Here is a 25,043-nt window from a genome sequence, read left to right as displayed (position 1 = left end):
CCGGGTGAGCAGTATTTGGATCTTACCTTTGTGTGGCCGACGAACAAATGTTCAATCATTAATACGAATTCAAACGTTTAATCGTTAGACGCCACCAGAAATCAACCTGTAAATCAGCATTTTTTAGTTTTTTTAAACTTAATTTTGCTCTATTAAAATCACTTACATTTTTCGTAAAGAAGCCGTAAGTATTAAAGCAGTGCTTTTTTTCTCTTTTAACTGCAATACAAAAGCGTCAACTAGCGACGAAAAAGATTTTTTCAAACAGCCGCTACTTAAACTCTCCATTTGTTTTCGTTGCCACGTAATGCGAATGAGGTAGTAGTGGACACATATTATCCCCCTTGCGAAACATTGAGAATTGGGCGGACTCTCCAGCATAAATAAACATGTAAATCATTGTTTAAAATGAGATCAAAAGTGTGAAATATACGTCCTCATATATACGTTGTCAATTCCCAGCAAATTTCTATTTACTGTACATTTTAGTTATACTAAGTCAAAATATTTTCAACTTTTCTCATTCCATATTCCGTTAAAAACATAAAAATGCGTTTCTAAAGGTGTAAATTGTTTTTTGCACTGTTCATTCGTAAAACGGATGATGACGATAAAAGTGAAAAATAAGCTTCAAAGAAATTATAATTCCGTCAAAATAAGATACAAAAAAATTTTTACATGTCAATTTTTGGAAGATTTCAAGCAAATCGTGTGGAACCTTGCAGACGCTAGTGCTGCATTCTGCGTCGAATCGTGCAAAAAAGGGCTAGTTCCGTTAATAGCTGTTCACTTTCGACACGTACAAAGTGTCTCTTGGTTGAGTTCAGAAGTATAACTATAACCTTGTACAGTATATATCTTGTTTTCTTTACAATTTTAAATGATTCTAATCGAGCTACTGATTTCTGGATATGTCTGTCATGTGTTGATATACATATCATCGTCTTCCGTAACTTTAATCAATTACTCTGTAGCGTTCTGTGATTTAGTTTTTCATTTCTTTTAGCAAGTAATTATATTTAAGCTGGTTATAATTTAAGATCTAAAACGTTTTATGTTCTCTTTGGGAATGTTTAAGATACGGCTTGCTGAATATTGAGGATGTCGTATTTCTAAATTACACGTTATGAAATATACAATTATACCAATTACCGTCCACGTCCTCATATTATTGTTCGGAAAAAACATACTAATATATTTAGAAAACGCTTTTATGTTAATACTATTTTTACAGAAAAAAGTAAAAGTGTCACGGACTTGTTTGGGCATCTTATACAACAGCGCAAGAAGACCCGAATCCTTAACGCACGAAAATTACTAGTTGTGTTTCAACACTTTGCCAATTTAACCAAATTAGCCTGCAATAGATGTTGGTTGCCATCTAAACTATTTCCTAGCCTACTTCACTAATTAACCATAGCCTTGTTAAAGTCTACTCAGCGGTTGCATTTTGTTGCATTTTTACAATTTTTAATGTACTCTATATGTTAATTACTGCAAGAGGTTAAATCGCCGGTCATTCGAAATTCCAAATCCGTTTCAAGCTTCTTTCCTAACTAGTTTATTTTATACTTTTTCAAACGTGTTGTAGATTAGGTTGGTTTGTTGTTGGAATCGCAAGCAACGTTTACCCAACGGAATCTAGTTTAAAAAGCTATCTTGTCATAAAGGTTACTCTCGCCAATCTTTTGTTAACTATGTCATCATTGTCATTAAACATAATCGTCACTATGCAAACTGTCTTAAGTCGAATATCCCCAAGAGCATCAGCTTTCGCCAACGCTCTATTTTACGTAAAAGCATAATTCTACACAATTTACCTTTTATGACACATAAACAAACGTAGCACGTGAAGTGGAAACCGTAAACGTTAACTTCGATTTATCAATTAATTTGTAATAGGGAATTTACGGTGGATATCTAAAAGTTTATTTAAAGTTTGCTTTGAGCTTTTTTTTACTTTGTTCACGCAGAAAGAGGAAAGAATGGAATTTTTAACTTTTTTTGCCGTTTTACTCTCTTATGTGGCTTTGGAACATCAAATGCATTTGCTCTCTGTGCATCAGTCTCTGATCAAATACATTTTTGACGTAAGTCATCAAATGTCAATTTTTGCGTCAACAGCTGAAAAGAGATCGATTGTAGTCATAAGTAAAAACTGCAGCATTAGGTGAAATGACTTTCTTCTTATCATTATTTACAATTATTTCCACTAACGGCATTTCGTTTAGATTATCGACGAAGGACTTAAAAATGACGAACGCTTTGAATTTGAAAGCGGAGCAGTTTCAACATTGTCTGAAATTTGTGATGGTTTGGGTCAACTTGCCCGCAATAAAGACAATGCAGCAAACATAGTTAACGTTCCTGGCTCCATGAAACGTATTACATCCGTTCTAAAATCAGGTGTTTTCAGACCATTTTCACAGATCATCTTAAAATTACAACAAGTCGCTGAATTAATACTTAATGCGTTTTATTTGAGCTGTTATAATTATAATTATAACATAATTATGTTTTTATTGATTTAAAAATATTTTGTTCAGCTTTTTATGTAAAAATTATTCTTACTTTACAGGTAGCCAGAAAACCAAGAAATCTGGCTTGCAACTTCTCTACAATTTATGCCTGCTGAATGAAAACACAGAGGAAATCAGAAAGCAAACAGGATTAATAGACCTTCTAAGAAAAATCCTAATGAAAGAATCCGTTGCGTAAGGAAAATAAACATTAAAAGTAGTACATTTATTAACCAATTATTATTAAATGCCTTTGGTTTTGTTAAATTTTACTTTTAAGCTTAATAAATTTACATGGTATGTTATATAAAATAATTTTCAACCTAGCAAGTTGTAAAAATGTCCTTTCATAACAAGATCTAAAACAACCCAGAAAAAACGCAATAATATTTATATGGCTATAAGTTCATACGAAAACACGTAATATTTCTAGAAATCTACGGCGATTAGCAACGCAAATCTATCAGCTACTTGGTTTGGCTACAACAAAGACGCCTTCAATGAGAAGCGGCGGTAATTGCTTTACGCTATAATCTGGTTAATTTTTTCGAAAGCGCCAGTTCTTTGCACTATAATATGCTATATTCTAGTTACACAATTTCATTATAGTCTTATAAGCAGCATCACAATTTTTTATGAGAATATTTTTAAAAACGTCAATTTTCTGTATTTGGAATTCAGGAGATTTTGTTCACAATGAAGTCGACTTACCGCAACCACCACCACCGCCTGCTCCTTGGCGTAAGTTTTGTTTTTACAAAAGTGATCAAGGAAAAGGTGGTTTAAACTTTAAACAACCTATTGTGAGACTAAGCAAAATTAATAACTATATATTTACGACCTACTTTGAAAATTTACGGAAAAAAGTTCCTGCAATAGCGACCCCAAAGCCCCAGAAGCTGCTAGGGGACACAAAGAGTTAGCATACTGTTTTTGTGTGTCCCCTTGAAGATCTTCGAACGCCTGAACCACGCCAGCGTTTATCACAAACGAACCCCTCCCCCTCCCAACGGTTTATCGAACCCCTCACCCCTGTTTTAAAAAGTTTACTTTAGTTCCAACGCGGCAGGTCAACTGTAAACCAGGTCATTGTTATGACCCAGAGCATCGAGGACAGCTTCGAGGCTAAGAGAAAAACTGGCGCTGCATTTTACAGTTTTAAATTTTACAGTTGCTTACGACACAGTAAAGCATCGCGGCTTTGCTTCCAAGCTGCTCTGTCGGATTGGTCTTGGCCCCCTCTGTTTAAGATCTTCACCCATGACCTATCGAACGCCGTTCCAGTGGACGCGGGCGTGGACGCGGTCGCGGGCGCGGACCACTAAGCAATCATGTATCCGGTAAGGGACTAGAAAACTGTAGAGGGGACACATTGGAAAAATAGGACTACTTTATCGACTTATCTCCGGAAATGGAAATGGAAGCTTAACAAAACAAAAGCGATGTTGTTAATACCAAAAACGTAAAACGTAAGCTTAAAGTTAATATCAGCTGAACGTGTGTGCCCTTTCTCCCTGCACCCCAAAAACATTTGATTTAAACTTCGACAAATCGTTCATGTATCGCCGACACCTGAAATCCCTATACCTAATCAACTTACATTTCGGGATTCCTACTGTAGATTACAAGACTAGCAGGCATGGGCTGGGGGAGTTGGAGCTGCTACTCTTCGTACATCAGCTCTAGCCTTCGTCTGTTTCACCGCTGATTCATGCGCACCTGTGTGGTGTTGCAGCATACACACGCACATCAAATCTACACTGTCATAAACGGTGTCTTGCGTACTGTAACTTGATGTCTTCGTCCCACATCATTGGACAATTTTCCAGACAATCTCTCGGGCATCCATCGCCTGCTGCGCTTTGCAGCGTGTAGCCTCTTTTTCTCGCCCATCAGGCAATGGAGCCATTCCATCTGCTTTACCTGAAACTTTTGCCTCAGCAAATAATCAAGTCCGACAAATGAAATCAAGAGACAAATAAAAACTTGTTTGTACCGGTTTAAGAATAACACTAAACAAACAAACAAACAACGGTTTAAACAATCTCAAGTATCAATGATGCAGTGATCACTGAACGAACCATAAATGGAATGCGCGGAATCGCAAAATGGGGTTGTGCACGGCGTTGAACCCACAAGAAATTGCATCCACGGCATTGCACCCGTATACCATATACCCTGTTATATCCGGTGGTCTATTTGTCATGATCCCTTCAGAATACCAGGGCTGCGAATTTTTAATGGCAACACGACCCAGTGGATGCTCAACTCATACCCAGACATTACATCCGGGTGGTCGACTAACGTTTGGCTCATACGAGGACAATGTCAATAGAGTAAACAAAACAACAATTTGTATTTTTAAAATCCAAATTTATATTTCCGTGCCAAATTCTCATTTGTTTATCTAATTTGCTTTTTGTAAACTTAACATTGTCATGACTAACCATTTATTTGTTTTGTAGTTAGCAGTAACTAAAGTATTAATGCATAATTAAATTCCTAGTTGAAAATAAGTACTGCAACAATTATAATTTATTATTTCTTTAGTAAAACCTAATGCTAGACAATGTTCAACGCCCATCGAAAAAGGTATGTAATCATTTAATGCAATTTAAGAAATACTGTAAATTATTAACCGTACTGCATTTCTTCAAATCATCTATGCATTGGGCTATATATATCTATACATGCATAAATACATATATATATGTAAAGGTGTATGTGTAAATAAAAACAAAAGCTACAGTAGAAATTGCAAAGATCGATATCAAACAGCTGCCCAGTTTTCGTAGCGTTAAGAGGTAAGTAACCAAATAACTTGACACTGAAATATAAGTTGGTGCAAACTTGGGGGAAGTATTAGAATCATACCTTGCTTCTGTAAATTTCCTGAAGTTCTGATACAAAACATTTTAGCGCTAAATTACTTATAACAACATACTTAAACGGAAACGTACTGTAATTACCTACTCGTTAAACATTTTACCTGAGCAACAGCGTTGGTACCGTACCGCTACAAAAAAACTATAGCTTCCACACAAAACGGAAACAAAGCATTGCCACATTTACTCATGACAGCTTGAAGCTCAAAATGTTACACTAGCCAATGAGTGTATAACTCATACTGTGTGCTGCTCTTTTAAAACTTGCTTCTGCATTGACCACCTTGTCTGATTTTAGTAAATTTTCCTTTTCAGCTAAAGCAAATGTGCAAAGTTTTCTAGACTACTTGAGAACTTGTGGTTTGCTTGAAAACGAATGGAATGAACAACTGGTAGAAATACCTCATAAAAGAATTTTACAAATACAAGTTTACTTAACATCAAAATATCCAAAGGTTATTTTCTTTTGTTTTTTAAGTTTTTTTCTTTTTTATTTGTGTCACTTTTTAGTTTTTGTTTTAAATAAGCTTATATTATTGCCAGTGCCTTTGAAATCTTGTCTTTTATGCAAATTGGTTCTTCCATTGTGGCGTAGTTTACAAAACCGCATGCAGAGTAGCTAAATTTGAGCCAAACAGATTATTTGTGAACGTAATTTAAAAAAAAAGCAATCTTTAGTTTTAGAAGAAAAACGCTGTTTGTTACATTTTGTAAAATCAGCCAAAACCACACTCCCAAAATACGTTATGATTGAAAGCTGGTTTAATATTTACATTATGCCACTTACTTTTTTACATTCGGCTACTGTGAGAGTGTCACATTAGAAGCTTTTAGCTTGCACTTGTAATTTCTTGTTAGCTAATTTGTATACGTAATATGCAAATACTTTCTTTTACGTATTTTGCTCTAACAACGTTACGGAAATTGATAAAATGTAAATTATTTTTGCAGAGCTTTCAAAACGATTTTGTGGATGAGATGATAAGTCATGATGTTATTCCACTGTTTCTTCAATATTTCAAGATTTTAATTGATGATGGAAATGAATATCCAATTGACAGGTAGGCTGGCATTGCCAGCAAGTTGTTTGTTTATTTTTTGGTTTTACTTAAGTTAATGCTAAAATTAAAAATGATTTCATCTATTTTTATACGTGTTTTATTTGAGCCAAAAAATGACATTTGAGGTAGTAAAGTATTTGCATTTACCTCTGTATTGTTACTAGTCTAAATCAATGCAAATATGGTGGCAAGTAATAAAATCTTCTTTGCTTTCTTATAATAGATTTATTTATTAATTTTGAAAGGCTATATCGATTCGAAAGTGCTTTTCACTCGAATTTTTTTCGGTCATACATGATTTCACTTGAAATACCAGGTTGCTTTGCATAGGTCGTGGTTGAAATTTTTGCATTTGCCAAACATACCTTCAACACCCGCGCCCCAAACCTTTATATTGGTTCATGCAAGGCGAAAGAAACTTTTTATACTTGGTCATTTTTCATTAATCGCGGTGATTATACTTGCATATATGCTTGATGCATCTCTTAATCATGACTAATTAACGGGCTATTTTCATTTTAATTTCTCATACTAAATTGTTTTGTTGTTTTATTTAGCGTGAGATATGGATTCTTGGAAGTACTTAAAGGATTGGTGTTTAACATGACTGAAACTAGCTCAGAATTTTGCTTTGAATGTTGCAAGCAAGGTTTGATTACGTTGATGGCTGTACATTTGCAATGTTTACAAGGCTTATTTTGGCTTCCATTGGAGGTACTAATGATTACCCTTACGCATAATCAACTACCATTACATTTTAAGATACTCATTAATCTGAAAAACCTTTTGAGTTTGGCTACATTGACTTTCTTTGTTTTTAGTATTTCAACTTAGATATTATTTTTTTTTAGGTGAAAGGTTACGCAGAACAAAAAGCTGTAGGTATTTTGTACAACTGTGCAAAAAGACCAGAGCCTTTGATTTATGCAAAAGTACAAAACACCTTTGAAATAATGTCAGAATTTAGACACGAAATGGTCAAAGAAGTGGTAAGTTAGCTTTATTGTAGCTTTACTTAAACTGAATATAATCAGAACGCATTGAAAAGTAAAATTTACGCAAAAAGTATCAACAATTCAAAAAACGTATGTAACAAAAAATCATTTGAACACAGCTGAATATTTGCGCTCCATAACTAGTATCAGTATTTCGATAACTTAGGAACAATATCAGTTCTGACATCAATCACACTACATTATTTTCTGTTTTCATTTCATTGACACAGGGATTAGAAAGAATGGAGTTTTTAACCTTCATTGCTTTTTCTGTGACTTACATGGCAGAGGAAGACCAGCTGGGTTCCTTGAAAGTCCATCAGTCTTTACTTAACTACATTGTGGAGGTTAGTATTTCAAAAGCTGTTGGAGACTGATGTGATAACTTCAAGCTACTACGATAAAAATCTACAAGATTTTATTACTTTTAATCTCATTTCTTCTATTTGGGAAACCAAATCAAAGAATATCAACAAAGCTGTTGCAATCAATAAAGACATTAAGCTCAAAAGAGGAAGTTATTCGCTGTCCGAAATGTTTGATGGATTGGCTCAGCTTGCTCGCAATGACGAAAATGCAGCAGCAATTCTAAAATGTCCTGGATCCGTTGATTACATAACGAACTTTTTAAAATCAGGTAAAAATGATTTATTTGAATAATAAACATGTTATATTTGTTACAAAAAGCCATTATCCATAATATTATTCAAATTTTGTTGAAAATATTAATTGATATTTGTAAATTTTTTCTATTTTATTTTTTTTTTATTTTATAAAGCATTTTTAAAGCTATTCAGTAATTAACCATATCTTTATCATACGCAAATAGGTGAAGAGTCAAACAGAAAAGCTTCTTTGCAACTAATCTGTAACATTTGCCAGTTGAAGAAAAACAAAGAGAAATTACAGAAGCAATTAGACCTGTCTGATCTACTGACAAATATGCGAATAAACGACCCAAACCAGTAAAATAATAAAACATTATCTTAAATATACAATACTGCAACAGCCAATGTGCTTTAAAAATATACGAAGCATAATGGCACGATCTTCTAAAGTTTTCTAAAATTCAACATGGAACTGATATTGATTTTTGAAATTTGATAATATTTGATAAATTTATAATAATATAAATAAATATTTAAATATAAATAGATATATAAAATAAAAATAAAATATAAATATAAAATAATAATAAATATAAAATAAATAAAATAAAAATAAATATATTATAAATAGATAAATATTTGATATGCTGATAATATTGACAAAAACATTAATATTTGAAAAATAATCATTGCCTCACCACAAAATTACTTACATAGCAAGTAGCTTTAAATAATTTTGTTTTTGTTTTTTAAGGGACCTCAGACTCATGGCGGATGAGACTCATAAATTCCTATTTTCCCCAGCAGGAAAATCTTTATCAAAATTGTTTAAACTAAGAAAATAAACAACGTCAACTCATTACAATAATCATATATCAGCAGAACTCGGAGTCATTGTCACATGAAACAATGAAAATCGATAGGAAAGTAGCACAAAAAACGGCATAATCTGAATGACGCGTTATACACTTTAAAAACTTATATTATTGTTTAATTTTTTTAAACATGGTTTTATAATTCCAAAGTAGCAGTGCTAGCACTCAAATGAAGTGCAAAAGCGTTCACAGAGTTACACAAAATATTGTGCAAAAATATTAGTGATTTTGCTTTAAAAGCTCAGTTAAAAGTTTTTATGCAAATTGCAAAAATTGATTATTGTGCTTTATGATACCGAGTTTTTTTGCTTTTTTCGAAATCTGCTTCTGAGATTTGCGCCAGTATTTGTGCTGCTATTATTAGAAAACGTTATTGTTGACAGAGGAAGAGCAAAAACATTTTTAAGGCAAAAGTATACAAAACAAATTGAAAACCGCTGTTATGAAAATTAAAAGCTTATATGTATGCTAAATAAATTTTTTTTTGTATAAATTGATTCTGTACATTTTTCAACTTTACCTTGTACTAGTTTTATGCTCTTCGTCTGTTAGTAGAGTTTTAAACATTTAATACATTTTGTGAAGTAAAAATATAGACAATGTATATAGTAAAATTTGTAAATATCTCATTTCATGATATTTTGCAATTTTACGTGATCAATATTTGGATGTAAAGTGTTTTTATCTCATGAATTATATTTCATTTTATCATGAACATCATAACGTATCACACATATCATATGCTTTTATGCTAAAAGTAATTTGCTGATTTTGTAGTTTGCTTTGAATCGACAAGCGATAAATAAACATAAAAAAACTGTCTCTCTTTGGCAAACAAAAATAGCGCTTCTAGTTGCAGCAAATATAGATTTATGACAGACTTTAGTTGAAAACAATGTGACATGCATAAACAAATTTTAATACCCCTGCCGCGGTCTAAATTCGCTCAATATGGAAAACAGGCTTAATAGATTTAACAGATAGACACGATTGCGAATTTATTACACCTGTAGCGGCCATGGGGTGTTTGTTTGTTTCGTCGCTGGTTGGCGCCCTCGGAATGTTACCGCACGTGTCGATTTCAGCACTGCGCGTTCGTTTTACCACCATTCCGTTTTGCACCGCTTGTGCACAGGACGCATGAGTTTGAGTAAAGGCTAAACTCAGAACCTCGTGTTCATTTATTTTAATATATGAGCGAAGGAGACAGAGAACAGAAATAGCAACCTTCTGAGACAAGGAGTCAACAACCGTCGGTTTAGCCTTTACTCAAACTCATGCGTCCTGTGCACAAGCGGTGCAAAACGGAATGGTGGTAAAACGAACGCGCAGTGCTGAAATCGACACGTGCGGTAACATTCCGAGGGCGCCAACCAGCGACAAAACAAACAAACACCCCATGGCCGCTACACACCTACTACAACTCTGACACTTTAATATGCACAAACGTATTTTGCAATGTTTATTATCAAATAAAATACCAAACCATAATTACACTTAAAATATGGGTTATTCGCCACAGTGTTCATGATTATGGTAATGACGGGGATTTTAGAGAAACAAAAGCCCTCAAAAGTTTTGCCTCGCAGTAATAATTTTTCCAGCATAAATGTTCGACAACTTATGCTCAGCAGCGGTGTTGTTTGCAATATTTCGGGCAAGCCGTTAACGATGAGTTTGTGGACTTTGTAGACAGTTTCCAGTTCGAGCTAGATCCAAGTAATTAAAACAGTAAATATATCAACTAAGTGTTTTTCAAAGCCAGGAATCAAGCAATGATATGTCGTCGCTCAGTTTAAGTCGTGCAAAGTAAAGGGAATCTAAATTAAAAAGTTAGTATGTTAGTAGTTAGTAAAAGTATGCAGTATCTCAAATTCCTTTTTGTTTAATGTCCAGTATACCGTTGTCTCGCCATTAACATTCCTTTGTTTTCAAAATTTGGTGTGGGTAGTTACATCGTGATATAACTCAAATCGTTCAGTTTCATGTCACTGAAATTTTGCAGATCGATTTCCACTCAACCGATCGCATTCGGCTCTTTTGTGCTTTTTATAGTTTTGTGCAATGGAAGCCAGAAGTATTATTGGAAATATGAAACAAAGGGGCGGTGAGGTATAAGTGTTTTATTTCGTATTTCAAAAATGCGTTCCGATAGACTCCGTTTTTTCTTTCTGTTAATTGCTTTTTATGTCGACCATTAAGGCGTTTCTTTTCAACGTTAGTTGTCGCTAACGAGCTACCTCGACCTTTCAGTAAATCTTGTGTGTTTAGTCCATTAGACAACCTTTTTATATAGCCTACTGTAAGATTACTCTTTTTCCTGCCAAACTTTTTTAAGCAATACAGTTTGTTTCTGGTGGTTATCATCGGTCTACGGTTTGCATGCTCGGTTGTCTGCATAGCAACCAAAGTGTAAGTAATTCCATGTGCAAAATACGCAAGTCAAGAATGCAACTCAACTAAATGCGACCACAGGTCAGTTTTTGGTCGGTTTCTTAGCTCTTCTTCGCAATACTGAAGACGACAGAGCAGGTTAACGCTGGAATCTACAGTTTGAGTTGGGACTTTTCACAGCCTTCTTGAGCCTTGGATAAAGTTCAGTCTCATGTATTTGCCATTATGCTCAAAAATATAACACAACTAGCAACCTAGATTTTTTAGAATCAAAAATCAAATCACGGATTATCAAAACGTTTCACATCTCACCGACTTTACCAAACATCGGTCTTTAATTATCAAGAAAAACCTCATGTAAAAGTTCGTTTCAAAAATTAAATTTATATTGAGGTATACAGTATTGGTATACTATCTACATATTTACATATCCTACATACTATATAGTATACTATCTTAGTCAAAAACTGGTTGTACGCCCATAGGACACTCACTAATGGGTTCGTCATTCGGCCATCGCAAGTGCAAACGTAAATAAGCCAAACTAGCGAAATAAAAGGTCAATTTGTGTATTTTTTTTAAGTTAGTTTAACTGTTTGAAATTCGCCTTGTCTGAACGAGTACTAGATACTTTTTTGAGTATTAGTATGTAGGTGATTATGACTCTTTGAACACAATTTACAATTACTCGTTAAACATTCGTAAACCTAAGCAAGAGGACCTATAACTTCTTTGTTTGCGTAACGCCGCAAACTCGATGGCAGCAACGAACAGCACGATAAAGTTGATGTGTCAATGTTGTCGCCAAAACTTGTCTTTCAACAAACATTGAGAGTAACCATTACGCTTGAATAGCTTACATGTGTTTGCGGAACGACAGTGCAAAGCTGTTATTTAAAGTAAATCCAATGGAGGTTTTTCCTGTCATCTAAAATATTTTATGTTATCAGAAGTTTACAGATATTTCAGTCAAGCAAACGCAGCCGTATAGTCTAGGAATCTAAAAGGTTTAAGTTAGTTAAACAATTAAAAGCTTTCGAGGTGGCGACTTTTGTTTGGTGACAGAGTAGCCTGGCAGGAAGAGAGAGTTCATTTGTAGTAAGCAGCTCAATAAAATCTGCTGACTGCAGGCTATAACTAAGGTTACTTGGACATCACACTTCCCTGAACACAGGAAGTCCGCAATTGCTTTAATGCGTAAATGTAGTTACACTGCTGCATTGAATAAAGGAAACAACCTTGCAACCGTAGTTTGTCAGAAACGGACTGAGATATATTAAGAAGTGTATCAAAAAGATTGAGCAAACAATTAAGTTTCAGTTTTTAAGCGATTTATCTAACTCTGTTCAAAATCAATCGAGCCTACATAGTCGTGTTGTTATGGTAATAAAATGAAAAACGTTTACTAAAGTCTCTGAGGGTGCTAGTGCTATTTAAACTGTTGGATGACGAAAGAAAACTGCTAGAAAGCTGCTGCTTAAACTTTTAGTAACATTTTATATTTCAAATGTGATGATATGTTGTGGTTTTAAGTTCAGTTTTCTTACGAAATAAACGTATTGCTCTCCTTATTGGGCAAAATGCAAGCGGAGCATATTTGGAACAAAGCCAAAACTGCTTTGGTGTTTTATGTCAATGGGCGAAAGGTGACTTAGTTTGTCGATATAAGGTGTTTGGTCAAGGAATACTTTAAGTTTTCTACTCTTCCTATTGTCACTTAGCACAAGGCTTCTCAAACTATGGGTCGTGTCTACAATTTGGGGTCGCAAAATGTATTTTTTGGATCCTGAAACAAATTCAACTTTCATAAGTTGAATTGTTTTTTGGTATTTTTTTTGCTTTTCCTTTTCCATTACGCGGTTCATTTGTTACTGATTTACTGAACAGCTAATTTCATGAATTGTTTGCACTTGCATGATTTCGCCATAGACAAAAATAGCACTTGATATTTGTGATGGGACGTTTATTGGTTTAATATCATTAACATGTAGGCCACCCACCAAGAGGTGGCACATAAATTTCTTTTCTAAAATGGGGTCACACAACAAAAATGTTTGAGAACTCCTGACTTAGTATATGCCTTGTGTGGGTACTTTATCAAATTATTTGGCAACCATAGCTACATTGTCCCTAAAATCATAAACTGCGTTATTGACACGAAATGGCTAATGCACTTTCCCATGGATACATTGTTATTCAAGTCATTTGCTAATACTAATACTTTGATAAACCTATTAATTTTAAATGAATATAATTTAACAGCTAACATTGAAGATTGTTATGTTCTCGTGTTAGGTTAAAATTCGTAAATGGAAAATAGAGTGTAAGCAAATCTTTAAAAATCCCTTTTGCAGGTTACAGAGGAAAGCGCAGATCCTGAAATTTCTCTTTTAACTTATTTGAGAACAAAGCGTAAGTGCTCGCGTAATTTGCAGTGAAAAATTCTCACTTAAACTATGAAAATTTGAAAACAAAGCATAAAAGGATGTACGAATTAATAGCTTTTTTAGCCAAATTGTTTACGTTTAAAGTAAAATACGGTTTTATTTTGACAAAATATTACAATGTTTATTCTTGGTGTTGTATTTTAGTCAGATTAACCGGTACCAAGCTAGGATGCGGGGAAGGAGGTTGTGGAGCTTGCACTGTCATGGTGTCCAGATGGAGCCGTGATGAAGGAAGAATAATGTGAGTATACAGATAGGAAGTTCTGAAAGTTTTTACACTGATATGTCTTCGACCATAATCTAAAGCGATGTAAGAAGCAACACTTGTTTTATATTAATTTCTACGTAGGTTACGATCAATATGTCGTTTGCGAGGATTTAATTTTTTGGATACATGTAAAAAGTTCTACTAAACTGTCATGGTATTGTCTTTTGCGCTAAACAAAAGCAAATGTGTTATTTTCGTTTTATAGTCACATTTCAGTTAATGCCTGCCTAGCACCTGTTGTATCAATGCATGGATGTGCTGTTACAACGATAGAAGGAATTGGAAGCACAAAAACAAAGCTTCACCCTGTTCAGGTCATGTCATAAGTGCAATGCATTCATGACTTGTATGTCTTCAATTAACCTACAATTTACCTTTTGTTAAATTCAGTGGTTTACTAAAAGTACAAATGCAAATTATAAATCAACTTCAAATCAACAAAATTTTATGCTTTCTAAAACAGGAACGTCTGGCTGATTTTCATGGATCACAATGTGGTTTTTGTACTCCTGGCATTGTTATGTCTATGTACACATTGTTGCGTAACAAAGAAGGTCCAACGTCCAGTGACATCGAAATGTCACTTCAAGGAAATCTGTGTCGATGTACAGGTTATCGACCAATATTGAGTGGTAAGCTTGCTGACGTGATGCAGCACTTTTTGCCAAATAATAACCAACTTAACCGACTTCTACTGCAGTATTTTAAATACGTAGGCTACATTAGGCCTATATATAATGCTATGGAAGTCTAAACTTAGCTCTGTTTTGTCTAGCATTTAACACATTTGCCAAGCCGTTACCACCAGGCGCTTCGGGTTGCCCTTTGGGCGCAAATTGTTGTCAAAACAAGCAAAATGGTTGCGACAGTTGAGTATATGACAATTCATATTGACTTAGTTAACATGGATTTTGATCAGTTGCATCATAAATGAATATCTTGTAGATCTAGTTGTAAATGGAGACGTCAAAGTTGAAGATAGTGACGTAAAGAACCCGTGTCAATATGCTCCTCATGACTCAACCCAGGAACCAATATTTCCTCCAGAATTATTGGTAAACAATTTTTCCTGCAGTACTTGTTTAATTGGACCTTATAAACTTTAGAATAAAATTGAAAACTATTAATCAAAATTTTTAAGATTATAATTCTTTTTCGGAGGGCAACGCTGGATGAACTTTTAGCTTTTTTTAGCTGACTTTAAGCTAATTCAATGATGATCTGGATTTTATCCACTATATTAGCACCCATTAATTAATTTTGTATTAAACAAGGTATAATTGAAACACTGAAGTATTGAAAAACATTTTTGAAAGAAAATTTTCAAGCAAACTAAACGATGCCGAAAATGTTAAGTTAATATTTTCTCTAATCATGAGAAGAAAACTTACTTTGAAGGACTAAAAGTTGGTAATTTGTTTACAGATAGCAAGTCAACAAGAATCTTCGGAGGTTATAAAATTTGTTGGAGAACGCGTCACGTGGTACAGACCAATCACATTAGCTCAATTAACCGATTTGAAGGAAAAATATCCACGAGCACATCTCGTTGTCGGCAACACTGAGATCGGAATTGAGACTTGGGTCAAAGGTCACCACCATCCTGTCATAATTAGTCCTGCTTACGTAGACGAGTTGACGACCATATCTATCAATGAAACAGGTTTCTGTTAAAGTGAGGGGAAAATCCAAAAATAATTTGGCCTTAAAACAAACAACATTAATCAGTAACCTACTGGTCAAGAATTTGTACTAATATGTATAGTGGTTAAGCAGTAATTGCCAAAATTGTATCGCAAATTTGATTATGACGAAAACCCCAGTGATTATGACGTCATAATACCATAAATATATCTGATGTCTGTGGTTTATATCAGGTACAGTTGGCTAGATGACGCGTTGTGAATAGAATACGTCTCCATAGGTAGGTGATTAGTAGCAGATAATTTTTATTTTCAGCATAGGAATATCACAGATAAGCATATATAAACTGGCAAAACATTCTTGTTTTTACCTCGGTTACCGGTACCGAATTAGGCTAGCGCCAGCAGCCCAGACTACACTGTACCGGTACTCTACTGTCGGTTAGCATTTGCTTTAACCAGTACATATAGGCTAGACACGAACGCTAAGGTAGTTTAGGGTTATTTAAGGGAAAAGTCCCTGTTATACACATAAGTACGTTGTAGTTATACCTATTCTTCTTTATTTGTTTGTTCCAGAAAATATTCTATTTATACTTGATCCAAAAAACCGAGTCATCCCTATTGTTTCTTCTAGTGTGACGTAATAAGAACCGCCACCCTCGTCACAATTAAGCAATGAGGTTGTGTTTTCCACTTATTTATAGCAATAACTGCTTAACCACTACATATTAGTACAAATTCTTTCACCAGTATATTTACTAGTCACAACTAATCTTTGATTTAAGGCCAACTTGTTTTTGGACTTGCCCCTCACTTGAAGTATATAGCTTTGTTAGGGTACGTTTTATTTTTTGAAGAATAGGGCGACAGGTAAAGTTTCTATCAACTGATACAAAGTTTTTTTCAATAAGGTATTCCTCTTGAATTCCATTCTTATCACTTCAAAGTAGCGTTAACTTTGTAGCGACCGTTGGGTGTTTGTTTGGTTTGTCGCTGGTTGGCGCCCTCGGGACGTTCTCAGCATGTATTGATTTCTGCACTGCACGTTCGTTTCACCACGCCATTCGCTTTCTGCTTTGCTTGCGCACACAGGACAGATGATTCGATTAAAGTCTTAAACTAAGATGGTTGTGTTTTAACTTTTAATATATGAGCGAAGGTAGCTTACAACTGTAACAGCAGCCTTCTGAGTCAGGAGTCAGCAACGGATTAACCTAACAACGTAACAGCTTTAGCCTTCGCCATAACTTTTTATAAGGTTACATATGTTGACATTACGATTGTAAACACTTGTTTAAATGGTTCCTTTTATAGACGTTTATTCGACTGGACATTTAGAATGTGTGTTTTGTACGACAGGCGTAACCATCGGTGCTTCATGTACGCTGACGCAAATATGTCACCAACTGACGCAAATAACAACGGAAAGACCAGCTTATCAGACCCAGCCAATGAAAGCTGTCCTTGATGCACTTCATTGGTTTGCTGGAGATCAAATACGGAATGTTGCAGTAAGTAATCTCACTTTTACTTTTAGGACTTAGCACAAACGTCTTACTTTTCTAACAACATGAACTCACACTGGGTCGAAAATGGAGTTCTTATACGTGCTGTTTGCATAAAGGAAATTTCTTGCACATTATATTTGGATCAAGCTAAAATGTAGCAAGTATTGTTTCGACACACTCTGCATAACAGAAATCAGAAAGATATCCTGGTAAATAAAAGCACTTTTAGGTGTTAGGAGGAAACGTCATGACAGCAAGTCCCATATCTGACCTTAACCCCATTCTAATGGCTTGCGAGAGCGAGGCAAAGTTCATGCTTCATTCCCGAGGTGAACGAACTTTGAAAATGGATCAAGATTTTTTCCCGAGTTATAGAAAGACTGCAGCTATGCCTGGAGAAGTTCTAAAGTCCATCACTCTTCCTTTTACAACAAAAGTATTTCACCGTGTGTTTCGCATTGCCATAGTTCATGAGATCTGCAAACCATTTTGAAACGTTTTTTGTAAAGCACACATAATCTAACATTCTTCTTTAGTATATACAGTTGATATCATCATCGTACTTTTGTATTGTATACGAATATTTAAAGTTCTACATGCAATCCAAACGACGAGAAGACGACATATCTATAGTAAACGTCGCAATGAGGGTAAAGTTTAACTCTAAAACTCGGAAAGTCCAAACGTTTGTTGCAGCATTTGGTGGCATGGCAGCAACAACATTCATGTCAGCTGGAATGATGGAAAACATGAAAGAAAGGTATTAGCTGAATTAAAAAATCTTTCCACCCATAAATTTTAATGACATATTTCGAGTCATATACAAAACCATCGACACAAATAACCAAAAACGTAAATGTTTAAATTTAGATATTGAAAAGTTGAATTTTTTGCTCTAGGGAATGGGATGAAAGCTTGCAGGAGGATGGAATTAGATGGCTTGCTGAGGACTTGCCTCTTACACTGAGTACTCCTGGAGGAATGGTGGAGTACAGAGAAGCTCTCGCAGCCAGTTTTTTCTTTAAGTTCTTTGTCCATGTGAAGGAATGTTTGATCAAGGACGGAATATCCAAAGTAAATTTGGCATTATTGCTTTGTTTTGAATAAATCTTACAATGAATTTCCTTTCTAAGTTTCTTTGTGTGACAATAGCAGGTTGTCTTGTCAGTTGAAGAAACGTCTACGCAAGTTCCTCTGGGTGGGGATTATTATGGACGCTTGAACACACAAACATATGAAGATGTAAAGTTCTGTAAACATCATATCAAATGATATTGAATGTTCCACAATAAACTTTCCTCAATATTTATGCGTACTTGAAAGGTGCCGGCAGAACAACCGGCTGATGATCCCGTCGGAAGGCCAATGAAGCATCTTTCAGCTGTAAAGCAAGTGACCGGAGAAGCAATTTATTTAGATGACATTCCACATTATGCTGGTAAGAAGAAATTGCACATTGCAATACTTTCCTTGGGCTGCTGGAAACGACAATTAGTTCAAAAGTAGGCCATAGTTTGAAGCTAAGCGGATACAAGCAGCGTAATATTTTACAAAAGTTTGCTCTTTAATAGATGAATTGTATTTGTGCTTGGTGACAAGTACAAGAGCTCATGCCTACATTCGAGGTGTTAATATTGACGAAGCAATAGGAACACCAGGCTTTGTCACCTACGTAGATTATCGTGACGTACCTGGTTCCAATAATGTTGGAATTGATAAACAGGATCAAGTTTTTGCCAAAGAAAAAGTGAATATTTTACTATTTTGGCTTTTTTGACATTTTATTGACCTGTCGTAAAATGATCAATGTTGTGTTTATGTTGAGTGACTGTCGCTCTTCTTTCAACTCAGCTGTTCCAGAAGCCACATAAAACGTAATTGTGATGAAAAACTTTGATTCAGGTGACCTATGTGGGTCATGTCATTGGTGCTGTGGTTGCAGATAATAATGCGCATGCGCAAAGGGCAGCCAGACTAGTGACCGTTGAGTATGAAGACATAACGCCAAGAATAATAACAATTGAGGTAAAGGTTGTTGGGATCAAAACAATTACAAGAGACCGAAATTGTCAAAATATATTCTAATTAATATTTTACCTGAAACTTCCATTTTACAGCAAGCAATAGAGCATGAGTCTTATTTCCAACCAGTCAGCAAAATGATTCAGGGAGACGCTGAGACTGTGATGGAATCCTGTGATCACGTTATTAGTGGCGAATGCAGGTTAATAGAAGTTCGACTGTATACATTGACTGGTTCATATCTAAATTTTTGTAGACACCAATCTTGTAAAAAATAAATGCAGGTAAATAAAAATGTAATGGTGTATATTGATTTGCCATATATTTGTATAGACAACTAATCTGGCAATTAATACAAAATCGCGTTATTAACACTGGAAAAGTATTTTGGTCTCATTTTTAATTAAATTTGTCTATTTTTTTTTAACTCACCACGATATTTTCGTAGAATTGCTGGCCAAGAGCATTTCTACCTGGAAACGCAAGCATGTCTTGCGGTGCCGAAGGGAGAGGACGGAGAAATGGAAATATTTGCTTCCTCACAAAATCCCTCAGGTCTACAATTGAATGTAAGTGATAAGTTCGAAACTATTCAACATAATCAAGGAATGTATCGCAAATATATGTATACAGTAAGTTTTTAGTTTTTATAGTTAATTGCCTACAAACTTCTACTTAATATCTTAACATTTACTTGAAATCAACGTAGATAAGCAGACAATACACATTATGTCCTTGAATCATGTCTTGCCTTAAACATCAAATTCATTTAGATTATTTGGAATGTCACTGTATAATAAGTGTTGTTAGGCTGCACGGGCTCTAGGGGTCCAATGCAATAAAATAGTCGTAAGAGTAAAAAGGATGGGCGGAGGATTTGGAGGAAAGGAAACAAGATACAACGTTCTCTCAAATCCTGTAGTTGTGGCCGCCAACAAGCAAGTTAAATGCTCTCTTAATGTTTACAAAAATTTGAAAAGAATACCATAATGTTTGTATAATAGTTTTGTATGACGTGGCCAAAGAATTCACGCTTTGTCTGAACTTGGCAGGTGCGGAAAGCCAGTGAGATGTATGCTAACCAGACAGGAAGACATGCTCATAACTGGACAACGCCATGCCTTCCTTTCTAAATATAAGGTAAGTTAGTTTGTTCCGGTTTTAAAACTGTAAGCAACATCAGAGAACGAAACTGAAGACATTGTGTTTGAACATTGATGCTTTACCTATCTGCTGATGCTTCTTTACCTATACTGTATAAAAACAATATGTTTCTTTTTTCAATAGGTTGGTTTTAATCAGGAAGGGAAAATTTTAGCTCTAAAGAATAATTTGTACTCAAACTGCGGAAACACTTTGGATAACTCTTCCGGTGTGATGGACCGTGCCTTGTTCCACTCGGATAATTGTTACAGGTTGAATTAAAACTAATAATATTTGTCGATTGTTCGGTTCAGTGCGGCATTCTTTCTGTGGTCTTTTGAACTTATGATAAATATCTGCATGTAGAAGTTTATTAAGTATAATGCGCGTTTGCGTTTAAGCGAAAATTAGGTACAAAATTCCAAATTCTTGCACAGAAGTTAAGTTAACTTATCAAAGAAATAACATGTAATTTTAGAATACCAAATGTTAGCCTTAAAGGCGTCATGTGTCGCACCAATATTGCGTCCAACACGGCGTTTCGTGGATTCGGTGGACCGCAGAGCATGCTTGTTGTAGAAGAATGGATCACTAGAGTGGCCGCAGTATTAAAACTGGATCCAGAAAAGGTGAAAAATTCGACTTGCTTACGTCATTATGTTAAATGTATTTATGCATTTTTAGTCTTTTTTATCGAATGTCAGTCATAGTTAATGACATCATATATAGCAGGGGTGGCCAGACCTGCTTCCTGCTCGAGCCGCATATTACCAATTCGAGCTTTAAAAGAGCCGCAACACAAACACAATAAAAAATACGAATTTATTCACTCACAACGAAGTGTAGCTATTGATAAACATTAGTGCTGCGTGGTGATACTATGAGTCTCCACCTGGGCTTCACCAACTCTTTATGCAATTATTAGTGTAACCGTAACCAAGACTTAAAACTAGGTCAACCCTGAGGTACAGCTTCAAACTGACAGTTTACTTAACTACAGTGTACAAGTTAGCACACTTCTGTACAATAATGTCCTTTTTGGAGTGTAATTTGATTATTACTAACAATGAGTCCATTGTTACTACGTGTGATAGAACGCATTGTTTCATAATCTGATCAAACAACTCGTCTAGACCGGGAAAATGCATGTCTAATTCAACAATGCAAATTCATTAAAGAGCCGCAATTAAAGGCTCAAAGAGCCGCATGCGGCTCGAGAGCCGCAGTTTGGCTACCCCTGATATATAGCATAAATTGCACAGTAACCTAACTTTATACTGTTGTTATAAGAAAAATTGATATTTTTTAGTAACAAAACCGTCTGATCATTAATGTTGTTTGTCGTTTTTAAACCAGATTAGAGCAATGAATATGTATGAGGAAGGGGATTTAACTCACTTTGCTCAAAAGCTTGACAATTTCTTTGTGAGAAGATGCTGGCAAGAATGCATGCAACGTGCAAATTTCGACAAACGAAAAGCAGAGATCAAAACCTACAACAAGAAAATGAGGTTAACAAAGAAGGTTAAATTTTTGCAACAAAGTGTTCAAAGCTGCTCAATGTCAGCAGTGCTCATCTTTTAGTTACGTTTTTTTTTCTTTAACCACGGTTTGTGACAGTTTACAATTTTTATAACATAGGTGGCGCAAACGAGGCATTTCGTGTGTTCCAACAAAATTTGGCATCTCTTTCGAAGAAAACTATCTCAACCAGGCTGGGGCACTGGTGCATGTTTACAGAGACGGATCAGTTCTAGTTACTCATGGAGGAACCGAAATGGGACAGGGGCTACACACGAAAATGATTCAAGTTAGTATTCTGATATACTATAATATCCTACACAAGTTAAGCGTTGAAAAAATAACTACGACCTTTAAATTTACAGATTGCAAGCCGCTGCTTAGGCGTACCACATGCAATGATACATCTTTCTGAAACAAGCACCAGCACCGTTCCAAATGCATCTGGTACCGCTGCCAGTGTAAGCTCTGATACCAACGGCATGGCTGTAAAGGTGCAAAGCTGATCATTTAGAGTACTGGTAGTTCATTTTTTTCAAGAAAAAACGGATTAATAATAACATACAATAAATATAATATTGTTAATATTTGTTATATCTATTATTGTTAATACTGCCCATAATTTGTTTTGAAACAAGTAAATCCACAACAAGGTTGTTTTTAAGAACAAAAACTTGTTTCCAACAGAATGCATGCGAAGTAATCGTGTCAAGACTTCAGCCTATTCAGTCCAAGTACCCAGAGTTAAGTTGGAATGAAACAATCGAAAAGGCCTATTTTGAGCAAATCAGCCTTTCTGCAACTGGATTCTACAGGTATAAAGGCTATACGTTGATATAATACATGTACGTTGCACGGTTAAAAGAGATATTTTGAATTATCAAAGACTTGCAGTTTATTTACATTTTTTTTGCTACTTAACTGTAGGCCTATATTTAATCTAACTTATGTGAACAATTAGTTTAATGATCAAGAAGTTTATAATTTTAATGATCCAACTGGTTATTTTTCATGGATGATGTATATAGCTGGTTGTCAAACTACCTTTTTAATTTCACTTCATAGTTTTTCGTGTTTTTGTTTATTTATCTCTTCACTGCCTTTAATTTTAGTAACTTTCCTTTCAGAATCCCTGATCTCTTTTGGGATTGGGACAGGGAAAGCGGGAAGATTGGAAAATCAAAACGGTTCAGTTACTTTACATACGGTGCAGCGGTGTCTGAAGCTGAAATTGACTGCTTGACTGGAGATCACATCGTGCTCAGAACTGACATCGTCATGGATTTGGGAAGAAGTCTTAATCCAAGCATCGACATTGGACAGGTGAGGTATTTTGTCGTGATAGCTTAATACTGGTACTGGTTATCATTTATAACTGACCTAAAAGATGTTTTTGATATCAATAAATTAAGTCAAAATATATCGTGTGTGAAACATTCAGACGACTAGAAAGAAAAAGAACTATTTGTTCTTAGATCGAAGGAGCTTTTACTCAAGGGTATGGAATGATGACTTTGGAAGAACCGCTTTACTCGCCAAAAGGAGAAATGCTCACAAGAGGACCAGGAACTTACAAGATTCCCGGTTTCGGGGATTGCCCTAAAGAGTTCAACGTACATTTGCTGAGAGATGTATCCAACAAGCAAGCAATATTTTCATCGAAGGTACAACTGTTTGCAGTTAGCAGTAATGTAGTTGAAGTACATTAACTTAATAAGACCTTAAACTGCATACTTCCATATATTCTTAGGCCGTCGGTGAACCGCCACTTTTTTTAGCGTCATCGGTTCTCTTTGCGATAAAAGACGCGATTGGTTACGCCAGAGAAGACTCGGGATTGCCAAGAGAGTTCCGACTGGATTCTCCCGCGTCAGCAGAACGTATTAGAATGTCTTGCGCTGACCGCTTCACCAAACAGGTTTGTTCAAAGCAAACTTAATCATAACTCAACATAGGAACACATTTAATGATTTTGTAAGAACTATAGTAATATCACCTTCTTGACATTTCTCGATTAACCAATATTTTTGGCTTTCAGCACGCGTCACATTCAACAAATGAAGAGAAACTGACCCCATGGTCTATCCAAGCATAAATTTGTATGCTTGTATTTTAATGTTGGCAGTTGTTGTTAATTTCATGTTATAGAGATTGTAATACTTGTTCGAAAAATGGATAAGATGTAACTGTATAACTGCCATCATGTTCCATCTTGCACAAAACAATTTTACTGTATATGTGTGACGAAAATATGTCACGTGTTATTTATAGTATCTTATATTTTACCGTTTTTATGGTGCGTTAATTTTCTGCTTGATGTGCGATGATTACTTCACGGTGTTTTGGTTTTAGCTGATTACCTGCGATTAATTATCGTTGCTCTCACGTTTAGTGCGCTCTTATCCTATCAATAGTTTGGCACCTCACCTTTTGCATTCTGTAAAATCCGTTGTTAAGTGATTTAAGGAGGTCGGTTTGGTTTTGATTGTGGGGGCTGTTTAATGAAATAAATTGCTTTCTTGGGTTTTATTGATGATGTCGCCATTCACCGTGAATGTGAGAAAACAGCCTGGCACCAGAAGGCAAGAATTTTCGGTTACGTATGTATCTGTAATTTCTTTCCACAATTAACAGCTTCTGTAATTAAACAGCAAAAATTTTTTTTTTGCGCTATAGTATATGTAACAAACGCAAACGTTACTTCGATAAACCTAATCTAAAGATCAAAATGACATCAGTTTGATCTACAGCTTCTAATTTCAGTACAGTTTCTTGCATTTCTCTATAAAAGTAAATCTTACATGACAGTAAAAACATAATCTCAACAAAGAAAGTAAAGAAATCGGTTAATGTTCATAGAGACGAGTTTCAGGTCGAAGCACGAAGCATACTTAATCAAGTTCGATTTATTCAGACCGAAAGTTTCGAAAAAAAGTGTCACTGAGTAAATCGACAATAGAACACAAAATTGTTTTGTGTGTCACAAAAAAGAAGCTAAAGGTTTTATTAAACGGTTGAAATGCAATAATTACAGTAAATAAAACGTGTTTGGACGAGACAAGCTGAGACGTGTCACATTACAAGCTTTCAGCTTGCGCTTGTAATTTCTTGCTAGCTAATTTGTATACGTAATATGCAAACACTTTCTTTT

General features: G+C 35.2%; 2 protein-coding genes across 3 annotated transcripts; both read left to right on the top strand.

Moving 5' to 3' along the window:
• Window positions 1–1,972: 1,972 nt before the first annotated feature.
• On the top strand, window positions 1,973–3,442 carry LOC143453056 (uncharacterized). Its single transcript, XM_076954208.1, has 4 exons — window positions 1,973–2,090; window positions 2,232–2,714; window positions 2,953–3,032; window positions 3,201–3,442. The coding sequence occupies exons 2-4, from the start codon at window positions 2,698–2,700 to the stop codon at window positions 3,440–3,442; spliced, it is 339 nt and encodes a 112-aa protein (XP_076810323.1). The 5' UTR covers window positions 1,973–2,090; window positions 2,232–2,697.
• An 8,751-nt stretch (window positions 3,443–12,193) lies between these two features.
• On the top strand, window positions 12,194–24,416 carry LOC143451279 (xanthine dehydrogenase/oxidase-like). Of its 2 annotated transcripts, none has more exons than XM_076951722.1 (30): window positions 12,194–12,983; window positions 13,692–13,749; window positions 13,929–14,025; window positions 14,258–14,366; window positions 14,516–14,684; window positions 14,828–14,920; window positions 14,998–15,107; window positions 15,478–15,715; window positions 17,058–17,209; window positions 17,436–17,642; window positions 17,797–17,966; window positions 18,106–18,280; window positions 18,362–18,448; window positions 18,530–18,644; window positions 18,778–18,953; window positions 19,109–19,231; window positions 19,324–19,430; window positions 19,677–19,797; window positions 20,039–20,166; window positions 20,281–20,368; window positions 20,516–20,643; window positions 20,850–21,000; window positions 21,728–21,882; window positions 22,013–22,181; window positions 22,258–22,386; window positions 22,580–22,707; window positions 23,020–23,215; window positions 23,368–23,556; window positions 23,643–23,810; window positions 23,931–24,416. In XM_076951722.1, the coding sequence occupies exons 1-30, from the start codon at window positions 12,918–12,920 to the stop codon at window positions 23,985–23,987; spliced, it is 4,059 nt and encodes a 1,352-aa protein (XP_076807837.1). In that variant the 5' UTR covers window positions 12,194–12,917; the 3' UTR covers window positions 23,988–24,416. The 2 variants fall into 2 exon arrangements, with proteins under 2 accessions (XP_076807837.1, XP_076807836.1); XM_076951721.1 differs by having other exon boundaries at window positions 18,359–18,448.
• Window positions 24,417–25,043: the final 627 nt, after the last annotated feature.

This window comes from Clavelina lepadiformis, chromosome 4 (genome assembly GCF_947623445.1).
Source record: "Clavelina lepadiformis chromosome 4, kaClaLepa1.1, whole genome shotgun sequence".
Taxonomy (NCBI): Eukaryota; Metazoa; Chordata; class Ascidiacea; order Aplousobranchia; family Clavelinidae; genus Clavelina; species Clavelina lepadiformis.
Note: the sequence above shows the minus strand (reverse complement) of the source record. Positions and strands in the feature narration are given on the sequence as shown.

What these genes read in the sequence shown, in the direction of transcription:
- LOC143451279 (XM_076951721.1), top strand. Translation starts at nt 12,918, where the DNA reads ATGCAAGCGGAGCATATTTGGAACAAAGCCAAAACTGCTTTGGTGTTT. An exon ending in AACTTATTTGAGAACAAAGC is followed by an intron (nt 13,750 to 13,928) that starts GTAAGTGCTCGC and finishes GTTGTATTTTAG; the next exon opens with TCAGATTAACCGGTACCAAG. An exon ending in CCAACGGCATGGCTGTAAAG is followed by an intron (nt 22,387 to 22,579) that starts GTGCAAAGCTGA and finishes TGTTTCCAACAG; the next exon opens with AATGCATGCGAAGTAATCGT.
- LOC143453056 (XM_076954208.1), top strand. An exon ending in GCCTTCAATGAGAAGCGGCG is followed by an intron (nt 3,033 to 3,200) that starts GTAATTGCTTTA and finishes TTTGGAATTCAG; the next exon opens with GAGATTTTGTTCACAATGAA.